General features: G+C 43.6%; 1 protein-coding gene across 1 annotated transcript in view; it reads right to left on the bottom strand.

Moving 5' to 3' along the window:
• Cand1 (Cullin-associated and neddylation-dissociated 1) overlaps positions 1-23,097 on the bottom strand; it is a 111,759-nt gene that overhangs the window by 23,569 nt on the left and 65,093 nt on the right. The window contains exons 15-27 of the mRNA XM_050182601.3: positions 21,499-21,632; positions 21,091-21,176; positions 19,930-20,044; positions 19,503-19,588; positions 17,673-17,831; positions 13,955-14,022; positions 13,735-13,829; positions 12,919-13,022; positions 12,692-12,759; positions 11,852-12,072; positions 7,127-7,320; positions 5,238-5,309; positions 4,992-5,163 (exon numbers count right to left, since the gene is read on the bottom strand). Coding sequence (XP_050038558.1) covers positions 4,992-5,163; positions 5,238-5,309; positions 7,127-7,320; positions 11,852-12,072; positions 12,692-12,759; positions 12,919-13,022; positions 13,735-13,829; positions 13,955-14,022; positions 17,673-17,831; positions 19,503-19,588; positions 19,930-20,044; positions 21,091-21,176; positions 21,499-21,632 — 1,574 coding nt within the window. The remainder of the gene's footprint in view (positions 1-4,991; positions 5,164-5,237; positions 5,310-7,126; positions 7,321-11,851; positions 12,073-12,691; positions 12,760-12,918; positions 13,023-13,734; positions 13,830-13,954; positions 14,023-17,672; positions 17,832-19,502; positions 19,589-19,929; positions 20,045-21,090; positions 21,177-21,498; positions 21,633-23,097) is intronic.

Raw genomic sequence — 23,097 nt, forward strand, 5'->3', positions numbered from 1 at the left:
AGGTCCTTGGTCTAGCCCGCATGCATGATTTGCGGCCCAATCATTGTTTAACAGCATAGTTCCCACGACGGTTTGCCATCCATGACTACACCTGCTTAGGCTCTTAGGCCTAATTAGCGCTGTTTAGCTGGATGTTAGCCACCAAATTTGTGCTTCAGTGCCGTGTCAACGCAAATTTATTTGCAGCGGCCATACAACTTCTCAAAAGCTGTATGGCAGCTGTGAAGATGTTTCAATAATATGTTTGAATAATCAAGCAGGTGCCAAAATCAGAAGGTGGCTGTACTAAATGAATGTCACTTGTCTTGGAAATGAGCTATGCGATGCAAATTGATCACCAAAACTGAAGCTGTCTATCATACATGTTTTAATGTTTACCATAATTTTGCATGTGTAACACAATCCAAAATTTGTAAAAATTTAAGAGCAAAATCGGAGTATAACCCGTACCCCGATTTCAATGTTAAATTTTTTTCGAATTTCGATTTGAGGTGTGGCTTTGTGGCAGTACGAATTTCGCCTGAAGGTGCAGTTTCACTTCAGCATGACCCATACTGCCATAGAACCCCCTTTAGGACATTTCCTTCCGTCAGTGCACCGAAAAGGTGGGGAACAAAGTCACTGGCCAAAAATATGACGTGGACTATTAGAGCATCTGTGAATGGAGAGTCATTATGAAGATTTCGACGTTGCATGCAGTTATTACTGCGGTTATCCGCGCAGATCTTTTTGCAGTGTTGCAATTGGGCTTATCGCGAAAAAACATGAATATTCATTTGTTTCCAAATTCAAATGCTGAACTTGAGTCGAAGCAAAAACTGAATAGCATAATATTTGATCGCATATTAGAAAATATCGAACATTTGCACAAGCCTAATATTAAGCTAGGGGCAAAAAGTGACGTCGCATGTTCTTTGCGCCCCAGAGAACTATACTGCCCTACAGGACGAACTAGCAAAGTGGTTAGTCTAGGCATGGGCCCCCATCCTGTTTGCAATCGTTGCAAAGTCGGTTCATAAATACGGAATATCAAATGCACTATAGACCGTACGGAGGACGACATGTTGTGGTTTTTCATAGACAGCCTTCTTCAAGTACTGTATGAGAGTGATGACAAAGGATTCAATAAAACTTGTTGTTGGGCGAGTTAGTTCATATGTAATGCGCAAAATTCAACACATGGCCATAGTAAGAGACACAGATCAGCGCTAACTTTCAACTAACTTTATTCTTCATTGCTCGTCAATACAGTGGAATCTTGATAAACGGAAATCACTTAAGCGGAACTGCCTCCTAAATGGAACACCATCCTCATGGTTGGTTAGTTTTGTATTCATGGAATTGTATTCAGCCTCGTTTCTCACTAAATAGAACTCCTGATAAACGGAAGCAATTTCGCTGGTCTTGAGGTTCCGTTGAAGGAGAGCCCACTGTATATGCACTTAATCACACATGCACGAAACCATGTGATCACACTGTCAGAAGCAGAAGCAAGCCGCACAAAAAACACTTCTCACTATCCATTAGAGAAAGTGATGTGTCACTTACGCAATCTGCCTCTTAGAGATATACAGAATGCTTCCATCAGCTCCCGGGCAGTGGTATCTTGGCTTTTACCCAAAATCTTGAGCACTGGTCTGAGTCTCTTACTACGTCCTTGTGTTGGATTTTGTGCATTACATTTATTTCCTCACAGACGACAATGGACATTTGGGTAAATAAATTTACAGTCTGTGAAGGCAAAGTTTGCTGAACGATTTAATATTGTAGCGCAAAAAAAAAGGACAGTAAAGAAAGATTCTAAGTGACGGACAGAAAAGAGAAAAACGGTGTTATGCAGCAAACTTATGCAGGCAATCAGCACACTGAAGCAAACACCTTTCATGCTGTTTTGCATATGCTTTTCCTGCCATGGAACGGTTCATTGCTGCCAAGTCATGCACTGAACTTCTTAGCTCGTCCATATTTAGGTCTCTTTTGTAGCACATTGGCCATGTCTTCTGGGACGTGAGCATTGCCGAATACATAAAGCCTGTTGTCCAGCTGTTTGTTTTGCTTGGTATTTTCATGTAGCCTCAGTACCAAACCAAAGTAGCTTTTCACGAAGATTAGTGTAATCACGAGATTTGTGATCTTTCAAAGCGCGTGCCACTCCCGGAGGCGGCCATTATTGCTTCATGCCTTTGATGATTGCGAAACTTCCGAGCACGTTCAAAAATTACCACATGGAAAGAAAAAATGTGCAGCTTAGACAACAAAAATATAGTTCTTCCCCTTCACCTCCGATGGCGCAGTGTGTCTGTGAGCAGCGCAAAAGGTCTTGAAAGCGGCAATTCAAACCATTGATAGCGAGATTACAGTGCCCAATGGGCACAGAAGGGAAAGAGTTAAGGAGGGACACAGCAATTAAAGTAGTCGAACTGTCAAAATTTTCAATTTTCTTATCTATATTTTATCACTACCCATGGACATTTTGTGAAATATTATAACAGAATACACAGTAGAAATCGAGAAAACAGCACTTTCCTAGAGTGCCATCATGAAAAATTGTGAAAAAAATCGGGCTTCGGAAGGCCCCGTCGTATTGCGTATCGGTCGGCTATCGGTTGACACAGTGCTGCGATCTTCGTATCATCATAAAGAGGAGAGATTGGAGCTAAAGATAGCCAGTTACGTATTTTTCCAATGAAAAATAAACCAGCAAACACAAGCGGAAAAAAGGCAAATGTGGCATTGCAACTCGCCGCAGTAGTCACGTGGGGCACAGGGCTGTTGTAGTTTTGAATTGCTGGCGAACCACTCGCGCGCGCATTTGTGCAGCAGCGAGCTGTGCGTTCCGATCAAGGTGATTGATGATCATGGCAGCTTACGCACATATTCTGTGATGAGCCCCAAAGGAATCAAGTTCCGAATGGCCCACGCGTACAGACGACCATTAAAAGCGTGGAAAAGAGGGAGAAAACTACTCGTAGAAACGGACGCCGAGCCTGTTGACGAGGCACGACCAGCGCGCATGGGTGACCAGAAAAGCACGCTCGCGTGTGTTGCTGACGATGGGACCGTGGGCTATGGTGAAGGTGCGCCCGCGAGCGATGGTGACGGTGTGTTTGCGTGTGGTCATGACCGAGCAGAAGTTTTCGCGTCAAAGATTCGACTGCTGCTTTCAGCTCCAGCTCTCACTATTAAGAGGTTGCGCAACGAGAGACAAGAGCGGATGTTTTGAATGCGCTGTCACCTACATCTGCATGACTGATGGATGCACGATGATCAAAAAGGGAACTAGGGTGCACGAAACTGCTGCAAGAAAGCGAAAAACTACATCAATATGTAAAGAAAATGTGTCCTCACAGGCAAAGGACTACATCCCAGGCGAGTTTTATGTGCCCAAAGCAAAGATTTATATGTTTACAACAAATGAAACTTTCAGCTCAGTTTTCTCAGCTTTCATTTTTTGTGCAGTTGCTTGCAGTAATCCCAGTGCCACTTCACAACAAATGAAGACAATATCATTGTCTTTTGCACTTCGATCCTGAAACATTTATAGGTGCAATAAAGCTGTCCATTTATAACTGCACCTCATAGAAAAATTTATAATGGGTTTTTGTATAAGTTGTTAGTAAGACAATATGCATAGGAAAGATTAAAGAATAATTTTACGCTCATTTCAGCATTTAAAAAATAAACGCATAGCTTTATTGCACAGAATGGGCCTTTGTGAACATGTGGATGCGAAAATCTCGGCGAACTTATGTGTAATTAATTAATTTGGGGATGACCATTAAAGGCTATCGATTGTTCTAACTCGAAAACTATAATAGGTAGCACAATACTAATTTCAGTTATGATATCAGCATAACAAATAACACCTGCATGCCAAAGTTCACCAATTTATTCCCATAAATAAAAAAGTTTTAATTGCCACGTCCCCCCTTAATTACAAGCGGCTGCTTGCGAACACATGTCTAAATCACGTGCCGCAAAAACACAAAAGCGGAGGGTGCCAAGTTTTGGTTAAAGTCCAAGTGCGACAATATGCTATTGTGCCTCACGCGCCCATTTTAAAGCGGGTGAAATGGGGGGAGGCAGGCTGGCACAGGTCTTCTTTTCTAGCACAGCATGCTGCAAGTGCATGGGCAGCACACACAGCGCAATTTAAAAGGTAATCTGCCACGTGTGCAAAATATGGGCATGCCCAGATGGTGTGGCTTCATGCGCACTGTCTTCTCGCATGTTTAGTACTGGTTGCATTATCTCGAGTTTGCATTATCTAGAATTTTGAAGATGCACTGAAGTGAAAGGCAGTCAAAGCATTTGCTCCTCGTTAATGGTGCCCTTCATGATAACGTTGTCCCACTGCGGGCGACAGTATCAGCCACGAGGGTGGAGTGTATACGAAAGCATGGCTAGTTTCGCTTCGTACCTACCGCCAATGTGAAGATATCGTCGACATGGCATAAAACCCGATTTTTCATCTACCTTTCGTCACCAAATCCTAAATTAAAAAAAAATTAATTTCTTTCTCATTCAGATTTGCTTTTTCCGACTACCCATTAATTCGGAAAATATTGTGGCCCTTTCCATTTAAGACAAGTTCATTGATGACTGTACTTTTTAAATAAAAGAACTAATTTGAACAGAACAAAATTTCAATGCAACAAATCAATTTGTTAATTTTACCAACTTCATTATATCAAGGTCTGTACCACGATTATAAAAGTTGCTAAGCCTTATCTTTTATGTTCCATGTTCTCTCTGCGCCTACTCAAACACACTAGAGTGACAATGTGTTTCTCAAGCAACTCCTCGTCATAGAAATCACTGAAGAGCAACAGTGAAGTGCACCACCTTGCTAAGAAAAGGCAGCACCTTGCTTTCACTTACTGGGGCCAAGTAAGAGGTTCTAGGTTGAGGCCCCACCATGAATAAATACAAGGAAGACTATTGCTAAAAAACTTTGCCAAGAAAACAGACAGAAGGAAGCAAGGCCTTACTTTGTAGAATGGCAGCAGGGCAAAGGGTGGACAGGCGCACCAGCATCAGGTAAGTAAGCATCTTGATGTCGTAGTGATCCTTCAGACCTTCCTCTACGTGGTTCAGGAACTCGAAGACATCCAACTGCTCCAGACATGTGTCCAGCAACGTGTACATGCATTCATATGCTGCCTGCACCAATAAGAGCACAAAAGTGATGATCAATACGATATGCATATTGAAGCAGTGCTCCCTCCACACATTACCTTGCGAATGTCCAGTCCATCATCGACAGTGTGCTTGAATGGCCCCATCTCAACCTCGCGAATAAGTTCGTTCTGGAAGAAAAACACAAAGGTAGGGAACACATGAAAATGCATGGTATGAATTGGGGGTCCCTCTTCATGAAACTACACCTTAAGTGCTACATTTTACTTCGATCCCTCTACACAGCCTTGAACTAAGTAACTTGTAGTATAAGACTGTGTGTTCTACCAGAAAAAGAACAATGCATAGGCAATATCAAGAACCACAACATATAAACCTTTAGCACACAAAAGACAAAGGCACCATGTAGACAGACGTAGACGAAGCGATTTGTGTGCTAAGGGCCTAAAATAAAATGCCAAGATGCCCAAACTTACATTCTTTAAAAAACCAAAAATCTGCTGTAAACAGCCACTCATTTGCTTGCATGTAACAAGACTGCCTCATCAAGGTGTCCCACCAGATGACTATATTTGCATATTACTGATGGAAAAAAAATCTCTTGACCTGATGTAAGCAAGACACTATGGTGCATAAGCACAATTAAAGAAGCCAGATTAAAAGCTTGTTATAGAATCTGAAAATAAAGAAGTAGGGTAGTCTTTGTGACACTTGCACAGAGGCACTATTTGCCTACGCAGTCCTAGAAACTTATGTTCTGCCCTTGCAGTGCTTTCTGGCTGAATTCTGTGTTTGTATCGTGAGTGCAGCCCACTTCCCGATTTCTGTTTCCACAAAAATGCTAATGATGCCTACGAAACAAAATTTAGCATGATTACACTTTCTTTTTTACATCTCTGCTCATCTCCCATGATGCTGGCCCCGAGACAACGACACCAAACTACACTAAACAACACAAGTGAAATGTGATTTGACTGATTCATGAGGGACCCAAAGCAACACGGGGCTATGAGAATCCCAGCAAGGAGATGCTTCTGCATTATTTCTGGCCCTTTCGAAGTCACAAGCGCAGTGCATACAATGTGTGCTAACAATTGTGCCTACAAAGTATTACATCATTATGCGCTGTGGAAGCAGCCGAAATTTCAAACCAAGTGCCCTGCACTCTTCTCATGGGCTCCCAGCCCGAGAGTTAATGTCAATCGTACAAGTGCACCTACGTAGTTCACCATGCTGTGACATCACTCACAGTGGCACATGACTGAGAATTATTCAAGGCAACAGCAGTTATTTTGATCTGTTGCTTCAATAGATAAATTAATGTTAAGAGAAACAATATTACTACAAACTGAATGTCCGCACGTCCTTTTTTTTTTTTTCATACCAAAGCAAGAGAAATGTACTTCCATTTTGTCTACTTGGTCCCATGTCATGCAGCTGCATGCGCAGGGAGTGAAAGAACGTCATTTTCTACCATTTTCCAGTGCACAGTCATGCTCTGTGATCGGCTTGCCTCAGTGTTTGTGTAGCACTGACTTATACTGCTAGTCAGGTGCTCTCATGCACAGTGCACGAAATCGTCTGCTGCACGAAAGGAGACAAACAACAGCTCGCGTGCGAGACCATCAGCGCAAGCGCACCGCAAGAAAGTGAGGGGGGAGGGGGAAGAGAAAAAAGAAAGAAAAACGGGGAGTGATGCTCGCCTCCTGAAATCATGGGTTCGCAGCACTGAAACACTTCATCTCAGCTATTAATGAACCAATTTGAACAATTCTTACAGTAGAACGCTCCCTCAAGGGCACGAACAATTTCCAGCTTATAACCACCTGGTGAGGGGCCCTTTAAACAGACATTGAAATTTAAGTACAGAAGTGTTTTTGCAGAACAGAAACTACGACTTCCTACTCAGCAGCAGAATGCCATGTCACTGAGCCATCACGGCAGGTACTGATCAAAAATATGTGCAAAAGTTGTGTCCTGCACTCACCCGCACTTTGGTCTCTTGGTACAGCTGTGGAAGAAGCGAATCAAGCAGGTCACGAACCATTTGGGGCCGGTTGTGAGCAGCAGAGTTCAGAGCCAGCAATGCCACCCTCCGCACTCCAAGATCTGGGTCTCCTAAGGCACCCAGGAAGCGTGCCAGCCTTGGCCGCAGCACTGCTGACGCCTCTGAAGGTGCCCCTGCACGAACCACATTTGCGCAGATGTGATGCAGGCTAACTTCCAGCCAAAAAGGGGTAAACACCCCCCCCCCCGCCCCACTCCACTCCCCGCCCCCCCAGCACGAATTTTGCTGCGGAACCTCTGTAGTGTGCTTTTACGGGAATACAGTCAACGACTGAATTTTCGGACGCCCAAATTTTCGGACATGCCTGATATTTCGGATGTCTTCGCGGCACTGCCACGAGCCCCATAGAATCAATGTATATGGTTCATCTGAAGTTTCGGACGTTCGAACCCCCCGCCGTCCAATTTTCCGGACTTTTTGACGGACGGAAGGTCTTTTGGCTCGTCGCGCAGTGCCCTTGAGAAGGAAATCCACTTGCAGCCGAAGCATATCACCGCTTTGAACCACAACTAGCCGAATCTAGTCGTCACACACCGATTTGGTCGGGCCACGCTGGCTATGTTCATCGCCGCACTTCCGCCTCCGGCGGAGTTTCCGGAGCGGCGCCATTTTGTTTGTTTGTTTGCGCAGGCCACGTTTTGGCTAGCGTGGTGTGTGGTTGTCTGTTGTGTCAAGTGTGCTCTGCGACGCTAGGCCTAGGTGCTTCGACGCTCGTCAGCGAACTCCACTGTTCGCAACTTGAGGATTTCGCTTGCCTTCGATGGCGCCCACTCCATCTTCGTCGTCCTCGCCGATGGCATCGAAGCGCGGAAAGCAGTACCGTCGGACGACGTGATCAACGACCTCCGCTCTGCTGGGGTTTCCATACCCACGGAAATAACTTTTGAACAGTTTGTTGACGCTGACAACGAGCTCGACTTCCGCACAGAACTGAGTGACGAGGAAATAGTCTGTCGGGTTGTGGGGGATTCAGAAAACTCCGATGTTGAAAATGAGGAGCCAATGCCTGCGCCACCTACAAGCGCCGAGTTGACGCGAGCACTGCTGACTCTTTCATCGGTGTACAGTGCTGATATGACCCGTGCTCAGATCGAGGCGAATATGATCGCATGCAACCGAAACGCCGTCAAAACAACAATCAACAAGTTCTTCAAGCCACTACAGCAATAACACCGGCTGCCCGACGATGCACATGTACATAATAAACCGGCAGTCCGCTGCATACAGAGTTTTTGAACGCCTCTTTTTATAGCCACTTCACTGATGCTGTGGCAGGGTTTGGGAAGCCTGCTACTTCGCCCTTTACCTCTAGATCTGAGAAAAAAATAAAAAGGGTGCGTTTTTTTGCATGCATTCATTTTTTCGGACTGCCCGAATTTTCGGACGTTTTTACGTTCCCTAGAGGGTCCGAAAAATCGGTCGTTAACTGTATAAGAACAGAATGTAATATGCCAAAAAACATCTCGCTTGAATGTACGAAATCTCATCTTAGTATCCCAAAGGTTGGGCTTTCGCTATGTATAACAGAGAAAAGATGAATACAGTAGACTTCCATTATTTCGACACCAGCTAATTCGATTTTTCGATGAATTCAATCCCAATAGAAGGTCCCAGCAAGCACCCATGTATTTCTATGGACCCAAACTTTCTTTATTTCGATCCTAAAATTGGCCTTTAGCGTATATTTCAAGCTTGAACAGTCAGCAGTAACGTGCCTTACCGCCCTTATGGTGACCCCAATAGCAAATGCTTCATTGGCAGCACCTGTCCCCACAAAGTTTAGGGGACAGAAGCATCAAACACGTCATCACCTGTTAAAAAGCCTATTTTCGGCCTGCCCGAGGAAGATGTTCAATCAATAACGGTAGCGCACAATGCCTGATTACGATATCTGCCGATTACAATGCAGGCCTTTTTTGTTTTTCCCATGAAATTTGAACAGAAATCCGCATTCACGACGTTCGTGTTTTGCCGTTTAGCATAGCTGTATTGCAGAAAAGCTGACTTTAGAAAATTGGCCACCACTGTGCAACACACATTAGACCTTTGCCCATTTTTCTTGCTCAAAAATCAGGTGCACATTAGATTTCTTTCTTGTTTAGAAGCTTGACCCTGTTTTCAGAAAGGCATCATAACTAGAAGCCCACAACTGAATTTATTTAAATGATGCCCGTGGTGAACACACCAAAGGAAACGCAATGAGCATCTTGGGCACGTTCACAGCAGGCATAATTTAGATCAAATCAAGCATGGGCTTCAAGTTCAGATGCATTTCTGAATACGGGGGCTAATGCTATCTCTATATTAGATTTCTACCTTGGACACATAGAAGGCGAGCGCGTTTGATTTTCGCACGACTTAGGATCACGTACCGTATTTACTCGCATAATGATCGCACTCGCGTAATCATTGACCCCCAAATTTTGTCGTCAAAATTTGATTTTTTTTTCTTTCCCATGTAATGATCGCACCCTGAACTTGTCGCAGCGATAAGTCGCATGCCAGGTCTAGCTAATGATGATCGCGCTTGCCATCTGTCAAATGCTATGCGAACGACTCTTGAAGACATACGAAGCAGCCTGCACACACCCAACATTCTTAAGCAGATGCCTCATTTATTCCTTTCATCACTTTCCACACTCCTATGAAAAAAAAAAAAACTACAATCAAACTTGCCTCGGCTTTATTATTTGTAGGCTTCATAATGGTTTTGGTCAACAACAACAACAACATAAAAGGCGCCTTTCGATTCTTCTCGTCTGCACTTGTGGGCACGCAACAAATTGCAAGCAGCAACGATAGTGGCCACGTTTACACTGATACGTTAGATGTGTACCCTACTCATACGCCGACGCTTGTAACGCAGCTAAGATATTCGCCCACTCTTAGCGGAAACATGCTGTATTAGAATAGCAGTAAAGACAAATGCCGCAGTTTCAGCAGCATGCCCGCCATGTGTTTCTACGTCAGTGGCAGCTAAGTGCGCCCATCTCTGTTTCTGTCCCCTCAAAGTCAACATGGCTCCGTTATTGTCGCAAACTTGCTGAAATTAACGATATCATTCATTACTGATATGGAAGAAACTGTTTCAATGTGCGTAATCTACTCACGAGAAGAAAAATAATTGCGTTCGGTGTGTTCGGCTTGCTCCGCCGGCCACCATTTTTGTTTTGTTGTCCCGCACTGACAGCGGCAGCCACCTGCTTGTTGATCCATTGTCATCCCGCAGCAAACGCGGGATGAAAAAAGAAAATGTTTCTTCTCGCGGGAAATTTAACCCACATAATAATCGCACCCCTGAATTTGAGTCAATTTTTTTGACAAAAAAAGTGTGATTATTATGCGAGTAAATACGGTAAATGCGGCCAAATGAAACAGCAGTGTGTTTTGAAGTTTTTTTTCTTAATTTTGCTTAATTCGACCGGGTGGATAAATACATCAATCTTGCCGGTTCCTTCAGGGTCAAATAAACGGAAGTCGACAGTACTAGGTAGCATCTAATGTATTCAGCACCACAATATAAGTATAACAAAATATTTATATTTATCATTTTGGTTTCGACCAACAGGCAACCCGAGCTGTAGAAGAAAGCCAACCCTAGACAAGGTGTTATTTTCTTATAAGAGGTCTTCCCTGAAAATCTAGAATGCACATAGTGCAAGTTTAGCACGAAGGCTAAAGTGATAAGCTCCCGAACAGGAAAACCCAATTAGCAAATGGATGGACTTGCAAGCAACAGTACATTGCAGTGACTGTGCATGTTGAAGAGCCAGGTCAATTTCAAGCTTTTCATCTTCAATTTCTGCCTAAGAACGCATCTGCATGGAAAAACTGTTGAACCTCATAAAAATAGATTAGTTTATGCGAAAACACAAATCAACGCAGAATAACCAAGCATAAGGGCACACAAACATACCCAAAGTTGTGACTTAACATTTGCATTAGGAATATGGCAGGTAAGTACTTGTCTATGTGCCTGTCCATCTTGATGTTTTCTTAATCGAGACACACCACATCGCCCAGCCTTTCATCTTGCTCCAGCTTTCCAAGTCCCTTAACAAAGCAAAATGTAAACTAATTATATCAGCATATCTGCCAACATTACGAATACAGCCTTTGCAACAAAAATTTCGCCTTTAAGAGTGGAATGCGATAGCATGCAAAGATCCCTGACTGCTTCTCACGCTTCCCAGCAACTGCAGCTTATGTAATCTTAACGTTTACCGGGAAACCCTGGCGATGAACGCTATGCACGAAGGTGAGTGGGTGAGCTTTCTGGTAGAAACACGGCCTCTTGCGTAGGCTGTAGATGCGTAGAGGCAAGCCCCACCTGAATGCTGCTGTTGCAAGAAACCGAGTGCAACACACTGCTCTATGGTAGAAACACTGGAAAAGGGGTTTACGTTTGAGTTTCCGCGTAACAGAGTTGTTTTCTGATATATTCAACTTACAATCTGACCGTATGATGTCTGCAGGTTGTGTTTTAAAAATTTTTCTGAGGCGTCCTACTCTGAGGAATCCAACTAGCTCAGTAACCCCTCTGTGCCACATGGAGGGCTTGCATGGTTGTGCTTAGGAATGATTTTTCGCTAAACGACGCCAACACTGGATTTTATGTGACACGTTAAAATGGTGAGCACCCACCAGCAGAGCCAGCATGTGTGGCGCTGGGCGAGCGTTCGGCGAGTGCCCACTTGGCAGCAGCGACCACTGTGGCACGAGCCAGTGGAGACGGGCTGTCCAGGCAGGCCTCCAGCCGTGGCACCAGCAGTGCGGGGCGCACCAGGGCTAAGCGGCCCAGGCATTCAGCCACCACATTGCGTGCCCCTTCTTCTGGGCACTCCCAGTGCTGCACCAGAAGAGACCTGCACCAAGCAAAGTTGTGCACTCAGGGGAGCAATGTAATGTTTATAATGTCACGGCAACAGTGCTCTCAGTGTTTTCAGAGTGAGTTGTTATCAGCACTCTTATGAACAAATGAAATCAAATGAAATTATGGGGTTCAATGTCCCAAAGCAACAGATGGGCTATGAAGCATGCTGTAATAAAAGGGGCTGAAGATTACTGGTAATTTCAAAAATTTTGGCTTCCTTACCCAAATATAAGTAGATGATCATTTTTGCATTCTAACCCCACTGAAGTGCATCTGTTGTGGCTAGGAATCAAACCCAAGACTTAGTGCTCAACAGTAGAACACCATGGCCACTGGGTCACTTGTTGCAAGTGACCATACCATGCGAAACAGATCAACCACTTTCTTACTTTCTCTTTTCCAGCCAGCGTACTTAATTAAGGCACAAAATAAGAATTTTAAGAAATGCTGACAAAACAAATGTTTTACTCATTTAGAAGGGTGATGGTTTGGGCTAGTTGGTTTTCCACTTTAAACCGTGTGGTACAGCGCGAAGCGCTGTCCAACACTCGTTGTTGCATAATTTAGGTGATACACATCCCATTTATTCCCGTTTTGGTGCCCATACTAACCATATCGACTCAATGAATGGGTCAAGGGCCTGAATGCTCTCGGGGCTCGATGACAGGCAGCTTATAATCTGTAAAGGAGTGGGAAAAAGGAAACCATTATTAAAACGCCAAAATAACAATCTCGCTGATGCACTGGGCACTGATAAATGTGTTTCTTATATGCCCCTCGAGCTGCACCAATTTATTCATGCATCAGTGTCCACTGTGGTGTATTAATGCAAACTTACCTCCTTGAGCGAGTGCAGCAGAAGGTACTGCCTCCTGGGCTGCTCTCCAATTTCCTTCAGCACAAAAGGCAGGTACTCAGTCAGATTGCCAACACTCACGCTACCTGTAACATCCAGGTTCCACCATCAGAAGCCAGCAATTGAGAGAGGAGATTGCAATTACCACAGCTCCCTAAAGTTTGCATTATGGAAAAGAGAGAAAGCTGTACCATATGCATTCAAACAGCCAAAGCTATAAAGAAAATTTTCAGTCGTAGTGGACTGAAGTACATGCAGATATAAGAGCGAGAGGCTCCTATGATCAACCATATAGCTAGGCTCCAGAGCATATGCTCTGGAACAACTGGCTGAACTCGTAAGTAGACATTTCTCATACTAGCAGGTTCTCAAACCACAGTGAATATACACCCTGATACCACATAATCTGTTGAATCCCTCAGTTATGTGACATGGAGGAAGCAGTGGGACTACAAACACAGTGGGAAATTTGTATTTAGCACAGCACTGTCAGGAACATGCCCCCACTTCCAATTATCACAGGAACGGTGCTCTGTGCATTTTATGTGTATGCAAAGCCACTTGTGTACAATATATGCATGATGCCATTACTGCTGCAGGATGAAGGCTACTATATACAATTTTACTATATGATGTTACAGGCAGCATAAGCACTATTGCAGGTTAGATGCCTATTTTATACACAGTTCAGAGCATGCTGTTCTTCAATTTAAGATATGATATTCGCAAAAGGCCATGCATTAGGACTGCACCAACACGGTATTGAAAGAAAAGTTGAAAAGTAGAGTTTTAGCAAACCTAAGGCAAAAGATGCTGCCGTCTTCACTTCTTCACTCTGTGATGAAAATGCCTCAAGGAGCACAGGATTGAGATCTGCAACGGTGCTCAAGTCTCTGGGAAAATAAGAACAATGAGGCTCGGTGTCACACAAGTAAACACGTTGAAAAAAATATATATATACTGTCAAGATTCAGCGCCCTGCACTCTAATGTTCCCAAAAAAACATGTGAGCACTCACATATGCCGGCCAATTTCTCCAATGGCGAGCAGGGCAAAAAGCTGAATAGAGTCCACACTGCGATTAGCCTGCACAAATGAATGCCACAAGATAGTAAGAAACTTGCTTCGCTGCAATATCTACGTAACCTGAAATGTCTGCTGCTAATCATTATCATCATTAATAAACTAAGAAAAAAAAGGGCACAATGATGACATCAACACAACACTGCTCAACAGTGGGCTATATATGACACAAGTAATGTGGAACCCCACTGATACCCTCCTCGATGTTGTGTTTTCTCGGCTGCTAGGTTGCAATTTCACGGCCCAGTCTAAATCCCGCTGAATCCCCTGTATTATGTTCCCACTTGATACAGCGGCATTCTGTAGTGTTCCTGCATCTTGTGTTGCATTTGAAAGTAGCAGTCATATAAATTTAACAGCGCAGGGGGAAATTGGCTCTCGCATGTTGCAACAAGCTACCAATTCGTTGCAACACTTGACCAATCTGTTGCAACAAGCGACCAATTCGTTGAAGCAGGTGACCAATTCATTGAATCAGATGACCAATATGCTGAAACAAGCAATCGAAGTTTGCAACAAACACCCAAAGTTGCACAAGCCAGATGCTGCCCAAACACTGGGAGAAAACGTGCACAGAGCAGATGGCAAAGCATCCAAAAAAGTGCACATCGATTAAAACTAGAAGTGTGCAAATATTCAAAAATTGTGAATACTATCGTATATTAGATTTCCAATATCATCGTATATTAGATTTCTAATATTCTTATTCGATTCGAAAAGTAGGTATTTAAAAATTTTCGAATATTCAATTGGATATGAATGTTCGAAATGAACACTGTATTTACTCGCATAATGATTGCACTCTGTTGTAAAAAAAATTGACGCAAATTCAGGGGTGCGATCATTATGCGGGTTAAATTTCCCACGAAAAGAACAAAATTTTTTTTTCATCCTGCATTTGCTGCGGGATGACAATGGGTCAACAAATAGGCGGCTGCTGTATGTAGTGCGGGGCACCAAAACAAAAATGGCGGCCGGCGGAGCAAGCCGAACACGCCAAATGAGATTTTTTTTTTTTTCTCGTGAGTACATTACGTGCATTGAAACAGTTTCTTTCATATCAGTAATGAATAATATAATTAATCTCATCAAGTTTGCGGCACTAACGTAGCCATGTCCACTTTGAGGGGACAGAAACAGATGAGCGCGCTTAGCTGCCAGTGACATAGAAACAGATGGTGGGTATGCTGTGGAAACTGCGGCATTTGTTTTCACTGCTATCCTAATAGGGCATGTTTCGTATAAGGGTGGGCGAATATCTTAGCTGTGTTACAAGCGTCGGTGTATGAATAGGGTACACTTCTAACGTATCAGTGTAAACATGGCTACTATCGTTGCCGCTTGCGATTTGTTGCATGCCCACAAGTGCAGACGAGAAGAATCAAAAGGCGCCTTTTTTATTGTTGTTGACCACAACCATTATAAAGCCTATGCATAATAAAGGCAAGTTTGCTTGTAGTTTTCTTTTTTTGTTATGGAAGTGCGGAAAGTGATGAAAGGAATGAAATGGGGCATTTGCCTAAGAATGTTTGGTGCCTGCAGACAGCTTGGTTTGTCTTGAAGAGTCGCTTGCATAGCATTCGACAGATGGTAAGCGTGATCATTATTAGCTAGACTTGGCACACGACATATCACTGCGGCAAGTTCGGCGTGCGATCATTACATGGGAAATAAAAAAATTGAATTTCGACGACAAAATTCAAGGAAGCGATCATTATGCGAGTAAATACGGTATATTGCTGGCTGTGTGGGAACATACATGGTTCTTAGCGTTTACTTCTATCTAATCTAAGAAAATGTGTCGGATTTTGTGCTGAATTTTGCAATAATTCCATGCTGGTGGCAACATTTTGCCTGTAAAACTCGCTTCGCCACTCCACGTATAAGCTTTGCAGGAAAGCCAGCCTCTCAGTAGCAAGGGCCACGGGTTTGCAAACGGAGAGGGTGCACTCTTTTTCAAGCGCTACCCCCAATCCTGAGCTTATTGCTTGACAGCAAATGCGATGAGTGACGATTGGTACAAGGTCACTCAGTCGCATGCCTCTGAGTTTACGGGGAAATTGATGCGGTATAATAAGGCACAGGTTGGCAAGAACAGACAACTCGCAGAAATTATTAAATTTTCCAAAGCTGACATGAGCCAAATGCACAATATTTTACTATAACGGCTTACTAGTTTATTCTTTTTTGTCAATGACAATGTAATTGCAATGTTCCGACATGGTAAAATAAACCAACTTGCTAAAAATGCATGTGCATATCATTATATCATATTCGATGCTAAGTATTTGTATTCGATTCGTATTCAAAAATTTTTATATTTGCACACCCCAGTTAAACCTTACCAGGAACCACGCACACTGAGCCAATTATGCCAACTACAGGGCTACATTTATTTTGGGGCCTGCAGAGGTCTTATTTGCATTTCACAATTGCCGCTTCTCTTTAACCAGCTTCAGTGCAACAAAACCATGTTATACGATGACGCTTACACAAAATACTACGTAGGGGCCAGTGTCGCAGAACACCGTATGTGTCCCTCAGCTATACACATGCGTGTGCCATTCCTAGTCACGGTACGAGCACCAAGACATCTAAACTGTACTGGCAGTCACTGGGACTGTTGCTGACATGCATGATCACCACAAAAGGGAGCATCATGCTGATGAAAGCTAATTAGTGCAAATAGTAGACATTACAAAATGAACGATCCTACTAAAATGGTCTTAAGCAAAAGACAAAAAATATGAGTGCACCAGGGACAGATTATTTTTATTTAAAATGTTGAAATTTTACCTATCAGACATGTTGAAAGAGGCTCAAAACAGTAACCAGCCATTGAACAGTAATTTGTATGTTTTATGCAATGATATGTAATCGAAAGTTAGGTTGATACCCTCACAGTTTCACTGATCTGGCTTTCTTTTTCACTGCACCGTACAAAATTTTACAGATCCTTATAATGTTTGCAAGTACGCTACAGCATACTTCTCTAAAGAGTGCGGCTTGCTTCGCTAAATTCGTACAGTCTATGTGAAAATATTGTCGACGTGTCATGAAACTATATTACTCGTCGCAGACTCCCAAATTTGTCAAAATGAATTTATTTTCTCATTCAAATTCGCTTTTTTCGATTGCCCGATAATTCGGAAAGTTCTGCGGCCCCTTTCCATGTAAGAAGAATTGATCGGCGATTGTACTTACTTGCATAAAAGGTTGAATTTCAATACAACGAAATTTGGATATAACGAAGCAAATTGTCAATTTTACCTACTTCGTTATATCGAGATTTAACTGCAGAAATTATTTTGCAATTCCATTCCAGTTCGGTATATGATCAACTGTGTGTACCCTCGAGGGCATCCTAACGTGGTTTGTAAAGCAGGCTGATCCAGGAGTCAGTGCAATGTCACAGTACTCACATGGCCTAACCTAGCCTGACCACTAGAGCTAACCAATAAGTTTCCTCAGCAGCATACCTCAGTGAGCCTATCAGGAGGCTATTACTTTGACAATCATCCTTTGGTGGTTTCTGCCCAATTTTTTTCTTTTGTGTTTGCGTGTAATGTTTGAGGTTTTGTTTACAAGTGCGCTGAGTGTTCCTAACAAATCTAGCACAGCTGTTTTTGACTTCGTTACAGATTATTTCTCACCTGAATGTCATGCAGAAACTTCTGCACTACAGGTATCGCCTCCTGTGGGCACTGCAGAGTCAGTGCGGCGACAGCCTTGGCCATGGAGTGGTAGGCCTGCCGGTGGATGGTGGCCACCGCGCCAGCACCTCCAGACTGGTACACGGGACCGCTCACCTCCTGCGACCAGTGCAAACCGAAACCTTTATCTAACCATGTTTTCTGACCTCCGAGGCATTTGCCTTCCCCACTAATGAACTATGATTGTGTATTGAAACAAGCATTAAACAAAGCCTTCACACATCGCATATGCAATTACCCAGATTTTGGAAGAATCTCTTCAAACCAAAAGCCTTGCTTGTCATATAGCACGTCTTTGTTACAATGGTATTGCATCCCCACCAGAGTTAAAATAGCCACAGATAACACTTCAAACACTGTGGTGAATGATGCAAACGCAGTTTTCTTTGGAAGAAGACATTGAAAGAAAAAGAAATCAATGTTGTGTTCTTTCTTGGTGCAAGTGGCTGAACAGTTGTGCCCAGCATCTGATCCCCTAGATACCGCCAAGGCCAGCAGTTGATGGCAAAACCCTCAGAGGGTCAGATGTTGGCATCTGTAGTCTTAACAGTAGGTAGAACATCAGGCAGGTAGGTCACTTAGAACAAGTTCTATCAGACGTAAGAGCAACAATAACAATGACTACTAAGAAGGATGATACCGATACACCTACTCACACAGAGCCCTTATTTTGTTTAAAAGCTGATAAAATTTATATAGACAGCCTGTATACTGCATGACCATTCTGTTATCACTCGTCTTGCTCTGCTGAGACACCAGACAAACAAATATGCAGGTTGAAACTCATGCACATTCTTTCTTATCACCTTCAAGCTAACTTTGTGAGACAGAGGGACTACCTTTCTTCTGTACCATGATGCGTGGATTGTGGTGCATACCGGCGCCTTTGTGCGGGCATTCACCTTTTCTGTTGTCCCTACACAGGACAGCTGCCAGAGGTGGCTTTTTCCACGGAACAGTTTGCAGTTGTGTTGCACTGCTGGCCGCCACAGAGCAACTAGAGTGAGCACGGGAGTGACCTCTCTGGAACAGTACAGGGTGTGTACACCTTTTTCCTCTTGTCCACTGGCCCCTTTGCTTCACATCGCTCAGACCTGAGCTTATCTGCAGTGTCGTGCATCTACAGCGAGAGCGTACATTGTCTTACTCCTTTTCATAACGCTAAGTCAAAGAGCAGTGTCTGGTGCTCGTACATGGTCGTACTACGCTGAGGCACTTATCAGACTGAGATTGCCTTGCTCTCGTGAGCCGGCCCATTGCTCATCACAACTACGCAGCATAGCCACGAGGTTTTTCCTAGCGACGTGTCGCAGGGAGCCATCTCCCGCAGTGACGTGCTAGCAGTGCCCCTTCGAGCATTTTCGCCGATGGTGCAGGTTCCTCTTTGCTTCCCATGCCACCTCAGGATCGAGTGTCGCGTAATGTTGGGCGTTGGAGACAAATAAGCCTGTTTCCGTTAACTTAGGGCAATATTGTTCTCTTTGTTCTCTTGCTGCACAGTACTTGACACCCTTTTGCATGCTTAATGCACGTGTGCTAGGTTATGCAAGGCAACAGCTGATGCGGCCCTGAAGCTCGCTAAGCCCAAACCCACGGTGCTCAATACGCCTATGACACCAGACCCCCATAGCCTTTCACCTTTATTGCGCCCAATGCAGATGACAAAACACAGTGAAAGTGAGGAGGAAAAAAAGCCAGATATTACTGCAATCTTAGCAGCACTGTGCAGTTTTTAACTGTGTGGTATTGAAGTACAATGTCTCTACTCACATGCAGCAGCTCCTTGAAGCCTAGGCCCGGCAGGCTCAGGGAAACAAGTGCCCGGAGGAACTCCAGCATGGCATTTAATGCACCACCTGAAATATTGCACACTAACTACAAATTCTGTAGTATACCATCACAAGGATCTCACTATGAGTCGTGTAGAAAATCAATCAAGGCAAAGATCAGCGAGCAATATTTCACAGCATAATTTCCCATACAATAAGGTCCTTCCTTGAAGAGAACACCTAACTGGTGATCAATACGTTGTAACTGCAACATTTCCTTGAATATGTCCCAGAAGAGAGGCTAATATGACACATTAGGCAGACGGCCAAGCATAATAAATAATAATCTACATGCAAAACGGCTACAAATATTTTCATGTGCCAAAAATAAAACTGGCTGAGAACATAACAGAGGAAGCAAACATCACCCTGCAGCAGAGGCGATCGCACCAAGACCAAAATCTCAGGCAAAATGGCACAGGGCACCAAAGACAGAGACTGCTGGTGCACCTTAGAGATGGACGTCAGCAAGTTCAGCGTCAACTGCAGAAAAAGACATACTTTCTCAAGAAAAGCTGTAGTTTGTCAGATACAATTAGCAAGCCACATAATAATACACTCTGGCAGCAATTTAAGGCAAAACGAAAGCAATGTGTAAACCACAAAACTAGCCACATAATGATACACTCTGGCAGCAATTTACGGCAAGAAGAAAGCAATGTGTAAACCGTAAAACTAGAAAGTGAATTAAAACTGATTGGTATTGAAGAGTTTCAAAGAAAACTCAAATGAAATGTAGACAGGTTCACAAGAAGGCGGAGACTTCAAGTGCTGAACAGTGGCTGAAAAAGGATGCCTCAGTCCGAAGTCAACATTTTGACAACGCGACTCGTCATTGTCAGGGTCATGAATTTTGTTGAAATGTTGGCTCCAAGCTGAGACTTCCCTTATGCGGCCACTGTTGGTAACAAATGAGAAGTGGCACAGTACTTATCAACAAACATTTAAATTGAAATTAAACTTACCCAGAAATATCCGGCTTGCGCAGCATAAAAATGCATGTGTTCCTTTTCCACCAGACATGTTTTAGAAAATCCCTGCTACAGCCTTTATGCAGCCAGTGAGAGACTAGTCAATTGCTTTGTTCAATATGCTGACATAGTACATACGTGTGCACTTTGCTGGCTCATTAAACTCATGCAGATCTCTTCTTTTCAGACAGAATAAACAGACATGTACACACCACATTTCACTTTGTGCAAACTGCACGAGCAGAGAAGTGAAAATTGTTGCAGAAATATATAATGGTAAGAAGCAAAAAAAAAAGGAAGTACTCTACAGGAAAACAAATGCGAATGGCACTGCCTCCTTGAAGTGTGCTGCTCTGGGAAAGTAAGCACCAGAGATAAACAGCATAACAGGTACTGTAAATCTTAATGCAGTGCAGGTGTGAATCAATTTTCAATGTGAAACTCAAACCACGTTTCTTGCTCAGTCATTCAATGTGAAGCCCAATTTCGTATATCAAAGAACATGTTTTGTGTCTATTTTAGAGGAATAGTAAAAGGATGCCTTCAGTTCCAACCAACCTGCGAAATGTGGAGGTCTGTTTCGTTGATCAGTGCTGGAAGCTCTTGCATAACAGTAGCCACCATATCCTGAGAGAGATAGGTACCTGCACAATAATCAAAGATCAACTCATAAAAATGCATATTCTGTATTTCTGTCTATCCTCCTAGTAATTTGCTTATCACGTAACAACAAAATTATGAGCATGGAATGAGAATGTTTGATGAACATCAAATTAAGGCATTTGTGCAGTTTTCTTTATTGCTTATTTCTTGCAGAAGCAACTTGCCGTTTAACAAATCAAGTGAAAAACGAAAAGGAACTATAAATTAAAAATACATGTTTGAACTAACATTCTGCTCCCCACAGATTTATGTGAACATAATGGCATTAGCCAAGGTGGCTGCAAACCTAAAGAAGAAGCTTACTGTAGTTCCGCACAAGCGTATCCAGCAGGGTCAACGACGCCAGTTTCAGGGCCCGCTGGTTCTTGCGGAGAAAGGTTGCCAAGGCAAGAACACACTCACACAGTACTGGACTGAGGTCTATGCGCAGGGGCGATCTGCATAAAAACACCAAGGCCACTGTGGATCAGAGAACACTAATATGTTTGAGCATACACAATGTTGGTTGACATGGCTTTTAACGAGTGCTTGCTATTAGCTAAGAGAGCTTCTGCTTTGAATCCAACTGGAAGCCTTGTTTTCAACTTCATAGAACGTGCTGCTTCGGCCAATAATGTTTCCTGCAGAAATTACTAGAGGGAACTCTGACGCTAGTCTTGACAAGAGCTGCAAGTACTATGGCATATGACAGTTCAGCTATGGTGCACTGGAATGGGACAGTGTGTCGTTCACATAGCAAAACAATGGGAGAATTGGGGGTCGCTTTTGAGATGATGCACAAGACGGGTGCTGCGTTTGACCAGTGTGTGCCAGCGCCTGAAATTTGAATATGCTGTGCAAGACTTTCTGGATTTATAAACTAAAACTCTCTCAAAACACAATAAAAGTTACAGTTGAAACCACTTATAACAATATTCAAGTGCCACGAAAATTCCATTGTTATAACTCATAATTGTTATAACCGGGTTGCATGAAGAAATCGAAATAGGGGGATGGGAGGCCAGTGCCTCTCCCCAGCACCTTGCTCCATCCGACTGCTTTGATTAACTGCTTCCTAGGTGTTCCAATCGCGTGTAACAAGCCGTGGCTGTTGGCATTAAAGAATGGCATTGCTATAACAACTGCAAAGAGGGGTCACGGGTGGCAAGCAATATGCGAGCACCGCCGAGGCCTCGCTTTGGTGTCCCCAAAAAGCACATTTTAAAAAAGTGCAAGAAGGCTGCCACCGCAGCCTGTCAGCTTGAGAAATCCAGAAGAAACGCTGAGGCGAGATCGCCACAAGCATCTCGCCACATACTTCTCACTGGCTTGCACGAAAAAAACCCTATGTCCGTCAGCCTTGCATCCTTTACGTGAAGCTTGCCGACATCCTTCTCCATAGGCATGCAGGTGCTCCACGTATTACAGCAGAAGGTTCCTTGCGAAAATGAAGCCTCAGAGGAACTGAATTATCTGCAGGGCCTCCTGTGAGGACATAGTTGAGGCAGCCTGCCCTACTGCATCATCGCTGCCATCGTCGCCGTCGCTATCTGATACAAGCATGTTCGCGACGATCGCCTCATCGGTTAGAAGCATATTTCGAAATCTATAGCCGTGCGCTTTCTTTCCCCCAGCAACGCCACGCATTGCCGATGATCAGCGGGCGGATCTTCTATTTCAGCAGCAAGCCAAACAAGGCTGAGAAACCGCGTGGCCAGGAATGATTTCGACGCCACCAACAAAGACGAATGCGAGCGATGAAGGGGGGGATGTGGCTTTGAAAATCAGCTTCCTTACTTTTTCATGGATTTTTATGAAGATTGGCACAAATGTTTAGAATGTCTCCCTGATGCTTCCATGAAAGTTTCAGAGCGATAGCTTGAGAATATTTTATTGAATTTTATTTAGCAGAATTTTTCTCCC

The sequence above is a fragment of the Dermacentor andersoni genome, chromosome 4 (genome assembly GCF_023375885.2).
Source record: "Dermacentor andersoni chromosome 4, qqDerAnde1_hic_scaffold, whole genome shotgun sequence".
Taxonomy (NCBI): domain Eukaryota; kingdom Metazoa; phylum Arthropoda; class Arachnida; order Ixodida; family Ixodidae; genus Dermacentor; species Dermacentor andersoni.